Source organism: Ambystoma mexicanum, chromosome 10, assembly GCF_040938575.1.
Source record: "Ambystoma mexicanum isolate Mex_15411 chromosome 10, UKY_AmexF1_1, whole genome shotgun sequence".
NCBI lineage: Eukaryota > Metazoa > Chordata > Amphibia > Caudata > Ambystomatidae > Ambystoma > Ambystoma mexicanum.
In genome coordinates, this window is record NC_090932.1 from 514,121,256 (window position 1) to 514,142,385 (window position 21,130).

At 42.7% G+C, this 21,130-nt stretch overlaps 1 protein-coding gene across 2 annotated transcripts in view; it reads left to right on the forward strand.

The window, feature by feature from the left end:
- SLCO2A1 (solute carrier organic anion transporter family member 2A1) overlaps positions 1-21,130 on the forward strand; it is a 469,694-nt gene that overhangs the window by 325,294 nt on the left and 123,270 nt on the right. For both annotated transcript variants that reach the window (XM_069618059.1, XM_069618058.1), the window contains exon 3: positions 11,465-11,627. In XM_069618059.1, the coding sequence (XP_069474160.1) occupies positions 11,465-11,627 (163 nt within the window). The remainder of the gene's footprint in view (positions 1-11,464; positions 11,628-21,130) is intronic.

Below are 21,130 nucleotides of genomic sequence, written 5' to 3' on the forward strand. Positions count from 1 at the left end.
TATTGGTATTTGACTTGCAACAAACCTTTTACCATTTCCATCTTTATACATTTCCAAAAAATACATATAAAGAACATCACAAATTACATTCACATATTTATGTCCTATTGACAGCAACATGTTCCTAGCTGATATTAATATCACATTCTCAAATATTCATCTATGAAATTAAAAAAAGGAGGCGTTACTGAGAATTCTTATTCATCACTGCTAAAAAAGATAATTCTAATAATATGAATGTCTCCTTTAAGAAATTAACCAGCGCTAAAATCAATGATAGTCGTTCTCCGTGTATAACTGCCAACCACCATTGTTCGGCACACTTTGCTCATTAATACATTTACCCAGCATTCTCGATCTTAATTCTGTCAAAGCAGTTTAAAACAATACCAGATGTTGCAGAGTCTCTTTGGATTCTTCCAGCTTGCATAATCTGCATGTTAGGTCAGTTCTTCCAACTCTAATTCGTATAGCCAATATCTCTCTTGTGGAGGTAGAGGTTTAGTCTAAAACACATTTGCTGTGCACGAAAAAAACAGTTTCGGAATTTGATCAAATATTTAGGTAAGTTGTTGTATTGTCAAGTCCCTGGAACCAATTGTGCATACAGTTTAAAAGTCTGTCTTTGTTGTTGAGTCTCTATCCAGTCTTTCAACCATTGTTTGTATTTGACTGAGGCTGGATTAGCCACCAAAGTTTCATTCAGCAACGTTCAAGTCTGCCAATATTGCACAGCATATTTTCTTCCATTCTATTAATATTGGCTCAGACTCTCATCATTGCACTCTTTATCATAGCAAAACCATGTAGTGGGTCCAATGATATACATTTTCGATACAGTGATAAACCTTTCCAAAGAACCATAGTATACATTCATATAAGGCCCAATTCCATTCTTATTACCTGGATCGGCACACATTTTGGTAAACTAAGGACCCTTTTCCAGAACAAGCCTTCAAGAATATGATATGATATGATAGGTTTTTTATAACCCGCTTAATACTTAGAGGTTTCTAAGCGCGGACCCGGGCATCGAACCTGTGTTGCTCTCTGTCGTCTTGCTTCCAAGGTGAGCAAGTTGGCCCTGAGCTATGCTCCCAAGACTATCCTCCCGGAATGTCCATACTTTAGCCGGAAGTGCAAAAGATACCTCTGCACCATAAGTCAGTATGGGAACAACCTTCATACGATAAAAAGAAACAACTGTTATAAGAAAAAAATCTCCCATACCTCTTCAGTATTACGCGTCCTTGAGCCGCAAGATTTCTAGGTTTATTTTGCAAGGAAAATTCCCTAGGGGCGTCTTTGGTGCTGTTATTCAATTGCATCCATAAATATATAAAAGGGTCGACTTTTGTCAAACTCTCATTTCCTAAGTACTTGTTATTTCCTTGCCTTTGGCTGGCTGGAAGATTAATCGTCTGGATTTATAAGCATTCATCTGCAGGCCATTCTCCCCGATATAAGTCTACAATGCATTTAACTGTCCTTGCAACCCAATTGGGGTTTGATCAATTAGGACTAAATTCTCTGCATACAGTAATCTGTCTAAGCACTTGCCATCAACATTAGGAGCGAAACTTCTTGCAGTCGTTAATGTTTTATGTAGATCAGAAATAAACAAATTAAAAAGAGTAGTCACAAGTGGGCACCCTTTTTTGAGACCTTTCTCGGCCGGAATGTAGTCGTAAAGAGTCCCTCTCAAATGTAATCTTACTTTTAGCGATGTGCCAGAGTATAACTCCTGTATTGCTTCTAAAGTGTCACCCGGGCACTACCATAACTTTAACTTTGGACAAAGTTTCTTGCCGTCAAAAGTGTCAAATGATCCAGCCAGATCTATAAAGGCTAGGTACATCTTACTTTTCATTCTGACTACACATGGCTTTAGTATGTTTATTAAAAATACCTTCAAAGATGTAACCACCTCTTTTATAAAACCCAACTATAAAAGATCATAGTTTCCAGATGCAATAACCCACTTTGAGAGGGCCCTCAACACCAGAGCTGCAAAGATTTACCCAGCCACATCAAGAAGGGCGATAGACCTATAGTTTTTAGGCTCCGACCTATCACCGTTCTTGAAGATCAGCACAACCACTGATTTCTTCCATGACTGCGGGACCTTTTAACTTTTCTTATGTAATGTAACAGCTTCCACCAAGCAATGCCAATAATTCTGGGTTCTTTTTCAGCATGATATTCGGCATCCCGTCCGGCACAGGATCCTTACAGTTGATGGTTTTCTTAATTAAATCAACAATGTCATCCATTTCAATAGGAAATTACCACTCGCTATAACGTTAGCCATCAGCTTCAACCCCATGTGAAGTTGTATCCGAAAACAAAAGGGAGAAATGCTCCACCCAGTATACAGCTGGAACCGCATTAGCTATCAGCACCTCCTAAGCAGCATTCACTATTGGTTACTGGGTCGCAATCCTTTAACCCGTATTATTAGATTTTGAATGTGGGTGTTAGGATTGATCATTGCCATCACACATAATCCTCTTCCATTTTAACTGCTGTTAGGAAGCCTGACATCGGTCTCTCCTTAGGCCCCTTTAGAGCCTAGTGTAGATAAACACTATATCCATCCAATAAAGGGGCCTCTCTCAACCCGGTCTCTTGAAGACATACAACATCAAACAAATGAATGACAAATATATAAATGACAAATAAATTAATCATAATCTAAGTCACCATTCCCAAACAAATGACTGAATCCTCTTGCATTCCAATTTCCCACTGTAAAGGCCTTATGCTTGTCTGATTGAAATAGTTAGGTTCTACTTTTTTCCGCCACCAAACTCTCTGCAAGCCAATTCCTATTGTCATACTCTTTGTTGTATGATATCTCCTGTTGGTTTATCATTCTTCGCTTGCTCTCATGATAGTGGCCAGCTGTACTCAAACGTGGGGTTAGTTAAGGCATCCTCTTTCTTTCTTTCTTTCTTTCTTTCTTTCTTTCTTTCTTTCTTTCTTTCTTTCTTTCTTTCTTTCTTTCTTTCTTTCTTTCTTTCTTTCTTTCTTTCTTTCTTTCCTTCTTTCTTTCTTTCTTTCTTTCTTTCTTTCTTTCTTTCATCCTCAACACTTCTTACTGATTTTCTTGATCACATCTGGTGGTCCTTAGTGGGGGTTTTGATGCAGCTGGCAGTTCAGTCAAATCACACTGGGTTAACAGGGGTAACAGGTTATTCACCTCTACCAGTAGTGAGTGTTTAACTAAATTAGACACCACATGGATGACCACCTTGTCCACTCGTTCCTCTTCTAAAAATTAAATTGTTTGCAAATCGTTTGAAGCTACTAAACGAAGTTTAGGAACATGGTGCAGCAACCAAAGCACATTTTCACAATTCAATATCAAGTCATCATCATCAATGTGTAGGATGCTCTCTAACAGCAGACGGTTTACATTGTGCAGGACCTTCTTAGAGCTAGTTTGATTTTCTTTTTCTTTCTGATAGGTCTCCTGCGAATACACGCCTTCTGTTAAGGTCCTGCACTTTCAAGCTCTTTCGCTTTTCTTTCTGATAGGTCTCCAGCGAATACACACCTTCTGTTAAGGTCCTGCACTTTCAAGCTCTTTCGCTTTTCTTCCAAAATTTGGAATGGAGCTCTTCAATTGTATGCCCCTTTGGGAGAGGGGCATGATGCATCCTCTTTTTAGGGTAATCCTCCAAATTCTTCCTGTCAATTACTGACCTCTCCAAATGCTCTGAAACTTCCTTGGATGTCACTGGATCCCTCCTGCTTTTAGGACGGTACTTCTACAAATCATCATGTTGATGTTTTGGTCTCAAAGTGAATCATTTGCTCTCTGAGATATGAGTAGATGGGGTCAATGGCGATTATATTCTTGATCTTTACAAATGGGGAGGGTGACGTGAAGCAAAAGGCTCTTGGGCATTACCTCACGCTCATTTTCATTGTCTGTACGAGTGACCGTCTTGCTCCCCAATTGATCATGTCTCGTATCGTTCTCTCTTGTCACCCCACTCACTTCCTTTGCCTGCGAAAACATGCGCTCACGGCACTGTCATCCCCTGCTACTCAAACTGTTAACTATACTTTGTTCGACTGATGTTTCAGCATCCGAAATGGAATATGTTGAAATGTTCATAAAATCATCACAAGAGACATTAGTTTGAGGTTTCTGCGCTTGTTCAACATCACAGTAGATCTTCTCTGGATTTGCTCTTTTAGGAAGTTCTTCATTGATATTAATATTAGGTTTCACACCCTTGTTTGTATTCTCGGGTAAAGTCAGGTTCTGTATAAATTGTCCTGAATTATTTGTTCTCTGTTTAGTCGCCAACCTTTGGTTTTTAGTTTTGTTCCTTTGCTCTTGTTTTTGTTGTTTTTGTTGCTGGTTTGCGAGACTCTGTTGGTTTAATTGGCCTGGTTTATCCCCCTTTTTGATTTTGAAAAAATGGTCGACTCTGTTATGGGTTTGAGGCATAGTCTCGCGTACTTCAAGCTCTGACACTTCAGCCGATTCATTATGCTCTAGAAGCTCTTGAACCGCCAACTCTTCCAACGTATTATCGCTCACATCATCATTCTCTTGGCAAGGGGTTGTATCGAGAGTTTCTATAGCTGATGACCTCAAGTCAAGCAAATTCTTGTCCCCCTCTACCTGCAAATTAGTAAGCTTTGAGACTGTTCCTTCCATCAAATAAGTTGTAGTGTGTGTCCCTAACGTACAGAATAGCGCATGTCTCTGCCTAGTCTTTTTTTGTTTGCTAACTGCTGTGTGGCTGCTCTGGCCATGTGCAACCTCTCTAGGTTGCTTCCGAGGCTTAGTAGCCTCCACCTCCTTGGGGTCGACTAATGTTGCATGCAACCTTTGAGATCTCCTTTCATTATTCTCCTGGATGATCAGCTAAATAAATGCTGTGGAGCGTGTTCCTAATTTGCGCAGAGTTCTTATCCAAAATGTCTTGTAATGCTGTTACAAAGCCCTCCACAAAAAGCATCTTTGAGTGTACTATTGCCAGCAGCGTTGTGAGATCTTTAAACTTTCATAGAGTTTTATGAAAGGAGCCATCGTAACAGTTATGGCCGCCACAGTGTTAGTGTCTATCTCCACTGGTTTAGGGTCCGACTCAGGGGCTTCTGTTGATTGAGCAATGGGTACCATGTACGTTTGGAGACCTCTGCTACATGTGCTTGAGTCTGACAAATCCTCTAGCAAGAGAGGGCCCAAACTTCCAGAAGAAAGTCTTGCTCTTTGGTTATTTCTTTTTACAGTTCACTTTGAAGTTCAAACAATACTCATGTCATTTATGATTGGGGATCCCTTTTTTTAGTTTTGGAAAGATTGACCGGCGTGATAGGCGTGAGGTTAGCTGTGGTGAATGGCGGGCTAACAACATCATGGTCTAACTCGGTAGTTCGCCATACACCCAGCTCCTTTGATGGACCCCTTTTGTTATGCACCATGCTGTCTGTACTTTTGAAAGGTTCCATCGTGGGATGATCTCCAAGGCTTGATTAATGAATTGTATGATATCCTGTTCACCACCGTCAATATCTTTATTACTGTCAGAGGGGATCCTGCCAACTTCCCCTCTTTGCACTTTCTCAATGGGGGCGGGGAGGAGAAACACACACCAGGTGGGCCACTTTCTATGGACTTCATACTTTCCGGTAAGTCTTCATCCTCCACCACCATCCTTGGGTCGTTTGACAGACCTGGTTTAAATATAAGCCCCAGTTATGCTTCAGCAGGCACCTCACGATAAACAAATTTATGGTTTTTGAAGGTGTCATCCGAGCCCAAGGTCATCAGCTGACAAATGGATTTCATTTTAGAGGATCTTCGTAATTCTGGTGGAAACTTCAAAGTGTGTTTTGTTACCACACCAGGGGACTCTCGAAGTCCATTCACTTTTTTTTTCCAAATCTGTGGCACAGTGCGCACATCGGTTTTTCCTGATGAGCCCCCTTTGTCTAAAGCACTTAAAACTGGAGATGATATAAATGATATAAAACCTTGAGGCGCATTCTGCACAGTGCCGCCATCAGAGGTTCCATCATTCATGTTTGTACTCTCGGTGAGCGTTAGCAGCAGGTCACATTTAGTAACCCCTCCACTTGGGTTACCCAGACCAAGTCCATCATGGAGTTTATTTATTTATCCACGGTCCAGGGACACTGTAGACAGACAAGCAGCTCAGCTCAGCCCAGCACAGCACGACTCCCAAAGACCACTCACCTCTGCTCGGCTACACGAACGCTTCGTGTTCAGAGCAGGGTTTTTGCAGGATAGCTCCACCTTCACAGGACGCGGACCCTGGAGACAGACTTGCATCTCAGCTCAGCCCAGCACAGCACGACTGCCAAAGACCACTCACCTCGACTCAGCTCTGCGTTCAGAGCAGCGTTTTTGCAGGATAGCTTCATCTCTACAACCCAGGGACACTGTAGACAGACTCACAGCTCCGCTCAGCACAGTACAACTGCCAAAGGCTGCTCACCTCTGCTCAGCAATTACAAACGGAACCCTTACACTGGAAGCAAAGTATCAACGCATGCGCAGAAAACATGATAACGTCCTTCATGACGTATCTGGACTTTTAAAAGATTACAACTGCCTTTAATTTCTCATTCTTGTTCCCTTGGGCTGATTTTGGTATAGACTGTGCTTTTATGGTAAACACAGCTCAGGCGTTTGCTTATGTACTGCATCGGGGGTTATAGCCATGTATGCAGGGGGTCATTGCCTCCATGCCCATCTTGCCACAGTACTTACACTTCATCATGAGGTGCATATACACTTGTTTACTTGCCCTGGACCCTGCACGAGAATCCATATAAAGCCAATAATTCCGCTTTCGTCTGCCCCGGCAGACATGGTGACTGAAGGGTGAGCTCCAGGGCTGGGGCAGGCGCCCTGGCTCTCCTCTCTCTTGTCCTCTGAGGAAGCTTCTTATTTCTTCCTTCTTGTCCGTGCCCGGTGGATAGGCATGGAATATTTGGTTCGGATTGCTTCTCTCTTCCGTTCGTGGTATCCCAGGTTTGGTGCATCTTGTGTACTGCCAGCCAGAGGCTCTGGGAGCCTTTGAGGTGCCCTGTGTGCCACCATTTGGAAAGCTGGCCGAAGGCCATGTTGCAGGCAGGCATAACGATAAAGAAGGTATGTGGTATTAGCACTTGGGGCTGGTTCACAGAAGTGTTTTATAATGGCAAACCCCCATTGGTAAACGCTCTGTGAATAAGGGTCTTCGTATAAGATTTGCGGAGGAATACGCATACACCAACAGAATGACCAGTGGCACATTGTGTGTGTGTTATCTAAATATTTCTCATGTTTAGGTGATTAAGAGCACCCATTTCGGCCTTCAGAAGATAATCAGTTCATGGGGCTATTCATGGGCATCTGGTGTGATAGAAGGACTCATTCCTAGGATTACACATGCATAGCACTCACTCACTACATGTATTTACTTTTATTTCTCAGAATACACTTTCCCACACTTGACTACATGCTGCAAATAAGAAGAAAGTGGGATACTACAATAAGATGAACGCATTCTGAGGGCATAGAAACAAGTTTTGAGGGTAGTGAGATGTGGCTGTGTGTGTGATAACTGAAGATAGTGATCAGTAATTCATGGCCCAAGGACTCGGGTATGTGTAGTTCACTTTACTGTATTGCATCACCTAGACCAGCGAAGTCTGGGGTCTGGTTTTGTGATGAACTTGGCAGGTGCTCAAACGGGCACTATTATTACGCAAGAAAAAAGTAGTCACCTTCCCCTTGCACTTGCACTAGATAACTTACGGTATATACCAGGAAAAACGACTTGCTTCACCAATGCTTGTTATTACCTGTTTCCAAACCTCACCATTGTGCTACCCCCGATTTGATACTGTTCTAGCTTCACTGTTCCTTAGCCTCAGCTCAAGGTCTGGCAACAGCTGTGCGAGGTCACAATACACTTTATATTCAGAGAAGGCTAGGTGCCGTAATACCTCTACTATGGTGACTGGTGAAGTAAAAAAACCCTCATGATGTAACATGTAAAGAAAAGGTCAATACTGGTTGTAATATATTGTTAATTTTACTGGGCAGATGTGTACAACATTGTAATATATAAATGGTATAGGGCCTCATTACAAGTGTGCCGTCCGGAAGCAATGGTGCTGGTTAGCTTACCGGCACCGTTGTTTCTGGACCGGCACACTACGGGTTTGCCTGCTGGTACCACTGTGCCCGACAGGGCTGACCCTGCCGGACACTGCGGCCACGGTAGACAAGCCGTCATGGAAGCACTGGCACTGTTAACAACGTTGCCAGTGCTTCCGTGGTCCCCATTCCCATAGAGTCCCAAAGGACTCAATGGGAATGGGGACTTACAAATTGCCAGCGCCTGACTTCCCAGACCGCCAGGGTTGTAATCCCCCGGTTTTACCGGGAAGTCAGGTGCCGGTAATTCATTCAGAGTTCAGCAACAACCCATCGGTAGCACCGGCAGGGTTACCGCCGGACTCGGAATGAGGCCCATAATGTTTAAACAGTATCCACTGAAAATGTTGCTAGCAAAAATGCAGTCAGTGAAAAAGTCGTGATGAACATACCTCTACAGTGAAAAAGTCGCCAAGCAAAAAGTTGGCAAAAATGAAGCTTAAGAGTAGCTAAAAATTCACTGCTGCTAGGGTAATTGTTAGGGTTAAGTGGGGTTTTGTGGAGTTGTGATAGGGGGGAGAGTTAGAGTAAAGAGTTTGTATTAGAATGAGGGTAAGAGTTAGGGTAGTGGTTGCTGCAGGGCTGGTTATGTTGAGGTTTGGATAGTCCTTAGGGTAGATTAAGTGTTAGGGCAAGGGCTATGGTAAGGCTAGCGCTAATAAAGTAATGGGGAAGTGGTAATGAACAGGATAGGGACGGTTTGGAGGGCTGGTGAGGCTGTCGCAGGACAGGTGATAGGATAAACCTAGTGATTACAGCAAAGTAAGCATAAGGGTAAGTGTTAGAGTTGCAGTAAGGGTATGGCTAAGGTTAGGATTAGGGCAAGGGTTTGAGTTAGGGAAAAGGTTGTGTCATTTGTGGCGAGCTGGTGATAGGTTTGGAATTGGGTTCACTGTTCATTTTCCATTGATTCTGCATTGAGTAACTAAAATCCTTTAGCACACTAAGTTCAGGGTAGTAGTATAAGAGGTTTAGAAGGTTGATTGTGGTGGTTTTATTAAAGGTTAGGGTCATTGTTGGGGTTACAGCCTTGTACTTCTGTGTATTTAAACATAGTTCTTTTGGCGACCTTATTACTTGCAACATTGTCACACTGCGTTGATTGTATTGAATGACTACATTTTAAAAAAAAACTTTTTCCTGGCTGCATTTTCACACGACATGTTCCTGGGGGCATTTTCGCATGGAACCTTTCTGGGCAGTGATGAATATGGAAAAGGTTCCTATTTAACCGGGCTCTTTAAATCTTCACACATATGCCACTACTTGGAACAAATGTGAAATACTCTAGACTTGAGCGTTACTGCAAATCTCTCCTATGGGCCCAGGGGGGGAAATAACGAATATCACTTTACATACAAGGCCTTCTCTCAAACATAGGTGGAGTTGACTGGGCAGAAATTAGACCATATTACGCCTCCTATATCATACATCTTGTAAGGTAAAGAAAGACTAGGAATAACAAATAATGAGTCTTTCTAGAATTATATACAATAATTGCTAGACTCGTTAAAGGTTTATTTCAGGCACACTTTAGGGGGGAGTCTCTGATTTAGTCTTTTCTTAAACACCTCTACTCAGCCTTTCATCCTCTTGAGATCCATATATGAGTACCAACACAGGTTGGGTGATATTCTATGTATATTTGTTCTACATAAGCTCTTAAGAATAAATGCTATATAATAACACATCATTATCATTTGTCCTTGGACGTCTGCTTGCATCCACAGTAATTTGGTAATATGGGCCTATACACACTGATATTAACGATGCATATGGCGATCCATTCTTGTATGAAATGTATATCACATTATAGTGATATTGTTAGCCTATGTTTCGTAGTGTACTGAGGAGCAATGCTATGTGATACCACTTCCTGTTTTCTCAAGGAGTGAAGGTCGTGTTGCATTGCTTCCCGAGATGCCACTTCAGGCTGGGGAGAAAATACATCATCACAGGTCAAGGTTTGTGTGATGTCACTTTCGCGACGCCTGGCATATTGGTGAAATGACATGCATGATCTGGACTTGGTTTTAGGTTTTGAATTGCCAGGCAATCTTCTTCTTGAGTAGCCGGTTCCTTTCTGTGCATCTCAGTTAGCAAATAGAGGTTGGGTGGTCCAATCAGCCAACTGCGCAATCACATTAAGGGATCTGTTGTGTAAAGGTGCCCAAAACACGATCTTAATTCTTTCTCTTTTTCCATCTCAGGGGTACTTCCAACCCTCCCATGGAACACATAGTGTGTAAGAGCTTCGTTTTGTCGCTCTTTGAGCGCTCTGGCCAGTATAGGGCCATCCCTCAGCCCACAGCTATAGAGCCATTGTGTGGCTTCAGGCAGAGAAACGTAGGTTGTGTTAGTTCTCAGTACGCGAGGCTGGCTTTTGATCATAGCCAGTGTCCTAGCTTTGTGTTGGGCTTGCAAAGATTTAAGTTGGGCAGTGAATGTGCTTTCAGTATGCACCCTCGGTCTTCTGCCCGCATTCGAAATGGCCTGGGCTCTCCCCAAGCTACTCCTTTGTAAGCGTCCCATTTTATACCGAAAGGTGCATCAATAGTGGAATGCTCTGCAAAAAAGGTTTTTAATTCTTTTTTTTGTATCTGAAATGAGTGGATGTATACCAATGTTTGATTTTATTTAGGGATCGCTTTTTCTGAAAAGGTTATCATGCAATGGTACAGCCTTTTCTGGAAGCCATTAATGAAACTGACCTCCATTTTTGGCCTCTCCCCTTGTTTTCTGCCAATCTAAAAATCCGGCAATTCAGCTAAACGCCTCCACTGCTTGGAACCGTCTCCCCCTCCCCCTTTGGCAATTACTCTCAGCATGTTTGTGGGCCACAGAAAATAGATGTGTGCAGCCCTCCTCGCCTCAAGCAAGAGAGACATCCTGTGCGTTCCAGTGGCCATAAACGCAGGTGCCTAGTAATAGTATGTTCTCAGTATTTTTTCAAAAAGTTAAAACAAAGAATGGACTTTTTACTTGTATATATATATATATATTTATTTATTTAATGAATGATGGCATACGCCCGCAAAACTATTTTGCAGATTCATAATTCAAAGGATGTTTTACGTGCCCATGTATATCCCCATTCTGAAAGTATTACAAAGGGATGGCATTTTGGCAAATAATAAGCAACTCCTGCTCTGAAAGAGTGGAATACATGTCTACCTTCCTGATACTTACCTGCATCAGACGCATGGGGTGTCTTTTCGGGCAATGTCGGGGAAGCAGCCCTAAGCCTCTCCTTCTTTCTCCCCGCAGATAAGCAATGCCCTCCTCATCATCTTCGTCAGCTATTTCGGAAGCCGGGTGCACCGGCCGCGCATGATCGGCATCGGCGGGCTGCTGCTGGCGCTGGGCGCCTTCCTTCTCACGCTGCCTCACTTCATTTCCGAGCCATACCAGGTCACCTCTCTTTCTGAAGGTAAGTGCATGTCTTTGCAAGGTGGGGAGCCGGAACTGAGTCCCCACCATCCAGGGGCGTAACAAGGTTGGATTGCACCCCAGTGCAAGCAATTATCCCCCCCTCCCCCCGCCTCATCCTTCTAGCAATGACCACCCACCTTCAGACCCCTCGACTAGTCATTTCATCTGCATCCATCACCAGAAGGGAGGGCGGGATGACACCTGACTTCAAATGCAGACTTCTTTCCCTATAACATCTGAAGCACCAAAGGTGTAGGCTTCTCTGAGCAAATACCATGTGCATGGACATGGATGCCTTCAGCACACTATTATTGTTACCCGCCCTCTATAGGGGTTCCCTACTAGGCTCATACCCAGGTGGATGGGTTCTAGGCATGTTCATGGTATTATCAGAAACTGGTGCTGACAGTGGTTTTTAACCCCGAAGTGCATCGTTCGATCTTGCTCGTGTCTCCGCCCTTGCCGCCTCCATTTCATGGCCATCTAGGAGAGCCAACAAAGCCTCTTTAGCTATGCTAGCTCTATTGGAACCAGAAGGCGCATGCGCCCACTACCCACATGTGTCTCCTTGACAACGGAACGCTGAATATGCACAGCCACTGAACCAGGGGCGATAACTAGCCCTTTCATTTCCAAGTCCCTGTCCGTAGGTGGGTGGCCTGCAGCTTTAGCAGCAAGCCATTATCCATAGTCTCCCGCTTTCTGCCCATTTTCCATAAATACGGGGACGCGGTCTGTGACCAGGGCGGATAGCAGAGTTATAGAGTCGTATTTGGACTCAGGTTCATGTTCGGGTTCAGGTAGCAGGCCCTGCTTAATCATGATCACATCATCGCTAGCATCTCTGGCATCTCCATTTAGGTTTGTCCTGGCCAGTGGCCCCTCCAGTGGTCCCCCCCTGGCAACAATTTTTGGGACATGCCAGTTTCATAATTTGTGACTGTACAGGCTCTGCCTGGTGTGTTAGCACCTTCACCCACACGAAATCACACAGGTCATGAGGATCAGGGGGTCAGAATTAGTCGAGGACAACTTGTTTGGATGCATGGTCTCTTTGGCCTCCTGGAGTGGGGCAGTTGAAGTGGAGAGGGCGACACTCCGTCCACCCCCTAGGACTCCTGAACATAGGTTAATTCCTCCTTGTGCATTGGACGGACCCCCAGACATATCCTTAGGGGCATCAATGGCCAGACGAGCAGGGTTACAGCAGTCTAGGGCCCGATGTGCAGGGTTACAGCAGTCAAGGGCCCGGTGTGCAGGGTTACAGCAGTCAAGGGCCCGGCGTGCTGGGATACAGCAGTCAAAGGCCCGACGTGCAGGGTTATAGCAGTAAAGGGCCTGATGTGCAGGGTTACAGCAGTCAAGGGCCCGACGTGCACGGTTACAGCAGTCAAGGGTCTGACGACGTGCAGGGTTACAGCAGAAGTAAATAAATAAATAAAACTATCCAAGCGCGCCACTCTCTATTAGAAACACTGAAGAGGATCTTACTTCCTGTCTGTAATACTAACCGTCATACCTAGTTAAACATTTGGAGAGCCCTGATGATCACCAGGATGTGTGAAACACATCTTGGCTCTTGGAACTTTTTGTGAAACAAGCATTATAGGATTGTACAAAATGTAAACTCTCATTGTATATCTTTCACTTTATTGTAAACATGTTGAATGTCTCATAATAGTCTATAACCTTCTCTCAATAAATGATGCATGCATATATCTTTAGTGAAAAAACTCTAGTTCAAAGGACAATATAGTTAATTTTTCCCTACAGAAAGCTTACACATTGGGGAACTAAACGTTGCTAAAGGGATATCATGGTTACACTGCAAAAGAACTAAACCCCATGAATTTGGCAATTATGGCTCTGAAAGATACCATAACCACAGTGCATAGCTCATGACACCATAAATTCGATAAAAATGACCGGCGTGTGTCCACTGTTTGTGCAGGAAGAACAGCTAATAAGAAAACAGTATTCCCTTGAAATGATTATAGGTTCATTTAAGTTTGATTTGAGGACCAACACAAAAGATAGCCTGAATCAACAGCATAGACTGATTTGCAGGCATAAGGCATTCTGTCATTGATGACAGAAAGAAGCATCATGATCAGAGATGGAGCCTGCATGGCGATGGCAGAGTTCTAGCTACATTATGATTGCATGCGGCGAGCTATGGTTGTCTTAGGGTTTGCGGATTTGAGCTGAATCCCTAAAATCCCTTCAAAAAGGATTTGTTAAAAGGTTCTTCTAAGAATACCTTAACTATAATGTCTCTTTAATAGAGGTGTACAAAGTAACATTATTCTCATATTTTGACCATTATCAATAATTGTACGGATGACTTGATTAGCAAAATCCACTCTTTATTTGGGATAGTTGAACATCATTGTAGTTGGTATGTCCAAGGCCAAGATTGCTTTGATTTGCAATCCACTACACCACATGTATTGTCTAATGGTTGCCTGCTGGCTTTGCTTGTGGGTTCATATAAGTTGAAAAACAACATAGCAGCTGCTTTCTTTGGGTTCTTCAAGCATTCTTACGGATGTTCCTGTAGCAACATTTCAAGTACTACGCTCTATTATTTCTTTGTTCTCAGAGTACAAAGTGTACTTTACTTGGGCAACCTGACCAGTGAATGTGGCTTTCTCAAGCCAGCACCGATAATCAGAGATCGTTCTATGTGCAAAGACATGTCTTGGGCACTACTCTTTAATACTAACCGTCATACCTAGTTAAACATTTGGAGAGCCCTGATGATCACCAGGATGTGTGAAACACATCTTGGCTCTTGGAACTTTTTGTGAAACAAGCATTATAGGATTGTACAAAATGTAAACTCTCATTCTATATCTTTCACTTTATTGTAAACATGTTGAATGTCTCATAATAGTCTATAACCTTCTCTCAATAAATGATGCATGCATATATCTTTAGTGAAAAAACTCTAGTTCAAAGGACAATATAGATAATTTTTCCCTACAGAAAGCTTACACATTGGGGAACTAAACGTTGCTAAAGGGACATCATGGTTACACTGCAAAAGAACTAAACCCCATGAATTTGGCAATTATGGCTATGAAAGATAACATAACCACAGTGCATAGCTCATGACACCATAAATTCGACACTCTGCAGTTCTAAGCAGAGTATTACAGGCCGCGACAGAGAGCGGTGGTACTATTACACATCTAATTCTCAATTTATGAATGTTTTGTTATTTCTAAAAATAGGCCTACAGGCGTATGGCGCTTGAAGAATTCCAAATAAATAAATAAATAAAAGACACAAAGAAAGAGTTGGTTTTACCTTCCTGGCCTGAGAGCAATCAACTGGCAGTGTACATGTCTTGAGACTTATATATACTATCGGGCAGGATGTGTTTCCATTTTCACAGTCAAGCCTCACAGCAGTCGATGCACCCTGCGGCAGTTGACATGCTTTCCCTTGGAACAGCCCCTCCAAGGTTCAACTTGAAAGGAAACACAGGGAATGGCGATAGGGACATAACATAACACATGTATACACCACCCAATAGCCTGAACCCTGTTTAAACATTGACAGTTGTGCTTACTCGGTTACTCTTGAAAACTCGTATATGCAGCTAAAGAGACAAAGGGATGTGGTTTCACCCAAGAGAAAGAACAATTATAGGACTTACTCGGACAGATGGAGAGAAAGAAAGCTCGCCAGAGAGCGAGACAGAGAAAAAGAGAGAGAGAGAGAATGACTCCGAATCTGGGCTATTTTATATAACACAAACATTAGTGGAAATATTGACTTTGTCTCGTTACAGTTATCTGCAACCCAGGGCTATCCACATGTTTGGATTGTAAGCCCCATGTGCCACTGACCATTGATGTGTAGAGCTAATGGGAGTTGTAGTCCAAAACAAGAGCAATCATGGTGCCATAAGGGGACGAGTGAAAATAAGTCTGATTTCATTGTGGCTATGGTGCACTCTGGGATTCCATTACTCAAGGCATATAGTAGCAACATCGCCACCTGGCGTTCAATGGAAGACAAGTCTGCGATAATAATTGTTACCTGGAATGTGACCATCTAGTATGTTCTTTCTTAATGGTGTAAGGATGTTTCCCCACAGGCAACTATCACAGTGCCAACAAATACACTTGAGAATGGAATTAAAGCTCTTATTGGTAAATAGACGTATGATCATCCAAATAGTAACGGTTTCAAACTACATAAAGAATATTCATGGGAAAAATGTACATACAAATAAATATTATTGAGGAAGTTGCATATTTATTGGCCAGTCCAAAACCATGACTGAATTTTATTTAGTGCTTGGTGTAGGCCCATTCTAGATAGTAAAACAACACAACTATTTTATTTTTTGGCTGGATACATATATATGTATGTGTTAATTTTACTGGACGTTTTAACAGAACACATAATATTGAAGCAAATATAATCTTTCCATTACATGTGCAGGATACATCCTGAGCAGATCCATTGAAACAAAGCACAAGCATAATGAAACACAGAAGTTGATATAGTTAATATAGTTTCCCAATGTTGTGAAGGATTCCCCATCCTCTCCTAGTCTGTGCTTCAGATTTTTCATTAATTTCGGATGACAATTCCTTGATTTTTAAGGACTTGCGTTTCCAATTTCTGGATCATTTGTTTCTCAGAGAGTGTGCACATTGCAATCCTTGCCGATTTAAAGTGACCATGCGCTTTATGGGTAGCATGTCGTGAACAAGCTCTAAACCTGGGCCCAGGTCTAAACCTTCCAGCCATCACCTCTTTTCATTTGCTTTGTTACCCCGAGTGGGGGCGGACATGGGTCCCGTGCCTGCTGGGCCTCGAGACCCAAGCTACTCCTCACTGATGAGGCCCAATAAGGCCGAAGAAACATGTTTGGGGATGCTTGTGCAGAAGGGATCTGACAGTGGGCGAAGTGTACGAAAAGAAGTAGTGGAACTATGTTCCCTATTGGCCTGTACCACTCCCCACAAACCCCATCGCCATACCCCCTCCCATGCACAATACTAACCCCAAAACACATGCACCTGCTTTTTAAGGGAACGTCCAGTACACTGCACTGAAAGTGCACGTTTCAACTGCTTCCTACACTTTTATTTTAAAACGAAACCATTCCGGAACGGTTTCTTTTTAAAATAAAAGTATAAGAACAGTAAAACTTCATTAAAAGAAGTAGAGCAGCACTGCTCCTGACCGCTCCCGCCGCTCACTTCGACCACTGGAATGTGACCTAGCAGTTTGGGCGGGACTGCCCCTTTTGGGGTGGGACCACACTTAATTTGAATATGGTCTTTCCCGTTTCTGTAATGGCTTGGCAGGTGAAGAACAATGGTTTGGAGCGTTGCCCAGAGGTTACGATTAATTATAAACCTTCCAGACATCCCCTCTTTTGTTTTGCCAGCTCAACAGTGAACCTGGAAACCAGCTGGATTCTCTATAGCATAGAACAATGAGAGGGCATGAGATACATACAATAAGGTAGCCATCTCCAACAGTTGTAGTTATCCTTTATACATAGATGAAACATTGTCTCAACAATATCCTCTGGTCTAGACTTATTCTCTAATAGCTGCCTAGAATACCACAACCATTCTGCTGGAGATGTGTGAACATCCAGATCAGCTTCTCAAAAAGAAAATGTCCCACACGCAGAAATTCCTCCAACACGGGCAAAGACTTTTAGATGTTAGATGCTTTCAGATTAATATTCTACTCCAATGGAACAATCCACCAAGTCGGCTTTTGAACAATGGCTCTGAACATCATTGTTGAAAAGTGATGGGACTGCACCTTTCAAGAGCAATTAGTTCCAGAGTGCTGAGAATAGCATGGGAAAGGTACAGGGGTGCTTGTGTGAGCCTTTCCCACATGGTGGAAGTGGAGCATCCTGGTGGCAATTTAGGATAACCAGTTAAAAGGAGTATTCTCTATAAGAATTAACATGCCACTCCAGATGGACATTCTCGAAATTCACCAGAATATCAGTGCTATATTTGCTTGTACCTGCCCTAGTGACTTTCTTCAACACACTAGCTGTTTCAAATAATGGGTGTTGAAAATTAACTCATAAAGCCAACTAGATACCTCTTACAGCAAGTCACACACTCCATGTTTTCCCATTAACAAACAGCTACAAAACTCTGATGAAACCGGGCAATACCACCAAGTTGCTTGGTACACAACCTCGCCTTAATGATACCTCATCAAGTCTGAGTGCCCAACCTGCCTTAGTTTTCTGTGGCCGATAGGCACTTCAGTGTGTGTGGGTTTCTTCTCTTTCACACAATTAAAAACATTTGATAAGTGGACAATTCAATTTGGCGATAGTTCGGTGGAATTACCAGCAAACTACCACCAAACTCGTAATGAGGGCTGCCTAAATATTTTACATGTGACGGACACCTTTCAAACTCCCAAGCCAAAATATTGCTTTTCTGAACATATTTTGCAAGTGTAACCAGCTTAGATTTAGTCCAATTAATAGTTAATGTGAAAAAGTTGTGAAATTGATCAATTTGACCAAGTACGGCCAGGATTCTAATGTTTGGGCAGGACATGGTGATAATCATGTTCTCAGTAACATCATTGATTTCCAACACACTCCTTCCACTTTATTCTAGAGGGAAGTTGAAAACAAGTGGAGAGATGGGGCACCCACACTTGGTGCCCGCTGCCTTTCTCTACAAGGACAGAAATGGTGCCATTAATGCACGGCCAAGCAGTTGATGCAATGAAAAGGGCTGCAATGGCAGTTTTCTTCTTAGGAACTATAAAAGGACAGAGCAACTCTATCAGGTCAAATGCTTTTTTCGGCATTCAAACAGACCAGGGCTTGTTTTGTGTCTTTCCCTTACAGGACTGAAGTGTGAAGTAGCATTTTAGAAGTCTACCAACCAAACTCACTCTTCAGGCAACCCACCTGACCTTTAGTGAGAATGGTATTTTACCACTTTGCTTAGTCGTCAGCCGACAGTTTGGTTACAGATTCTGTACCAGCATTCAGCAGGAGCTTTTGTTTCCACACCAGCAGATCACAGACTTCTTCACGAAAGACAACAATATCAGATGTGTTCATGTTTGTTGCAAAAAGAAGTTCTTATAATTAAGATTAAAAGCCGGGCTTGAATTTGAGCTCAGGCCCTTATCCAGTGCTGCATACAGTGTGTTTGATAACCCACGGAGAACTGGAAAATGGCCAGAGTCTAGGAAGTTGAGGTGCCATTAACTTCATGAGGCATGATTTTCTTGTCAAGATCAATATTTGGACTTTCAGAAAAGATACAAAAAGTGTTCATGCTACAAAAAGGATGCCAGTTTAGGATATGAGATGGGAAGAGGAGGAGGTGAAGCACAGGTCACCAAACACATTTGTGAATTTATTAATGTCGTTAGAAACAATGTCCCTACCCAAAACTCTGGTCTACTTTCTATAGTCTCTTTTTCAGCATGCTTTGAACTATATTAGTCTCTTCACAATATTTTAAATGGAATAAGGGATATTCTGCTTATTTTGTGACTCATTAACGCTTGCAGACCATAGTTATCAGCAGACAGTTGCCTAACCTTAGCAAGAGGCAGCATTCTGTCAAAACTCGACTATTGTAATATCCTCCTGGCTGGCACAGCAAATAGCAGCATCAGAAAACTAGAGGTCACTCAAAACAATGCCTTACGGGATGCCCAAAACATACCAAGAAGAGAACATATCTCTGAAATTAGACGCATAGTGCGCTGAACCGGTTCAGGACCGAATTAAATTCAAAACAATGGCAATCACCCACAAATGCCTCACCAACATAGCTCCTAAATATCTTACCAACCTGCTTCTTCCAACCCAAACCACCAAGCCCACACGTTCCACGTCAGCATTCCCTCTCTCTGTTCAGAAAGTTTCTCAAAAGAACCAAGGCTGGGGGACGCAGCTTCCTAGTTGTGGCAGCCAAAGGCTGGAACGCCTTACCTCTAGACATTACAGCCGACCCTTCCCACACCTCATTCCGCAGAAAACGTAAGGCCTGGTTATTCACCTCCAATGTGTAGCCCTCTTCGCCTCAATGCTCACAGTATCATCCCTATACAATATGCTTCTGTAAATACATCTGCTCTATTTCATTTGTTAGTTACTTATGTGAACAAGATTGCACATGTAATTAATACTGATTATTTACCTACGGGAACAATGTTTCTGTAAATATGTTATGTCTGTAAATATGTTTAATCTCATACATGCCAAACCTATGTTATCTATTGTTGCCTGTGGTAACTCCTGTAATGTGTATTACCTGCTCTCCAGTGCCCAGATATCCACAGGTTTGGTGCGCTCTACAAATGTTAAATAAATAAATAAATGAAGTGCTCAACCCCCCTCAGAAAGCCCACCTGAAATTTAGACAAGATGTTCAATTTTGTAACCCATATATTCAATTCTCCTAAATGAATAGCCGTAAATACTTTACTAGGGGCTGCCAGTATAGCAATTGGTCTATACGTTTCTGGTGACAGCCGGAATCCTTTTTTGAAGATCGGGATGATATATGCTTCATGCCATATCAGTGGAACTAGCTCCTTCAGGAATATCTCCATAAACAAGCCATAAAGAAGCTGTGACCACAAAAAGGGGTTAGGTTTTAAGGTAATTGGCAACAAATTATTGGGACCAGAAGCCATGCAAGGATGATCACTACCGCTAGTAACTATTCAAGTCTTAGTTGGAATGGGCTTAAATATTTTTGAATAATATGAAACCCAGGTGGTCTCCAATATCACATTCACCTGAACACTCTGCACAGAAAGATCGGAAAAAGTCAGGTCCCAACACTTCCTGGTGTCTTTTGAGCAAATTACTTCTAGCATCCTCCGACCATCCCTAAAATACATCTCTGCCTTGAGATGCTTGAAATAATTCTTGTTATTTTGTAAGATTTACCTCTTTCCCTTACAAAACGCTTCCGAAGCTGTGCCATAACGTTTTGTCAGGGCTTTTATTAGTGCCTGTGTCTCTCTTTTTAGTTTGACAATCTGGATTAAAAGTATGGTTAGTGCGTATGTGTGGGTTTAACCTACTGCTGCCAACAACTATAGCCAGGGATTGATCAATCAGTTCCAGGTATCCATGTGTCATAAAGCCTACTTGCTCCGAGGACACATTGGTATCCCGAGTGAGTACAGCATGTGGTGCCTGTTTAGCACGTCAGATCTCCAGACTCCACCAACACTGCCTTGTGGTAACTGCACTGTCCTAGACAAAAGCAAAAGCTAAACTCAAATAAATGGCTCAATGCGTAAATATGTTAGTGGTCAACGTGAACTTTGGCTGATTCTACTGAGTTTAATACTCCTCTTGCTCAAATGAGAGCATTGAACCACAGCGCAAGGTGCAATGAAAGCTTTCTTAAACTCCTTTGCCTTTGCTCTTGAGGTCATCTCCCCATAGGTTGGCAGGGTTCAAACGTTTGGGAAACCGGAAGAAGAGGGGACATGAATGAG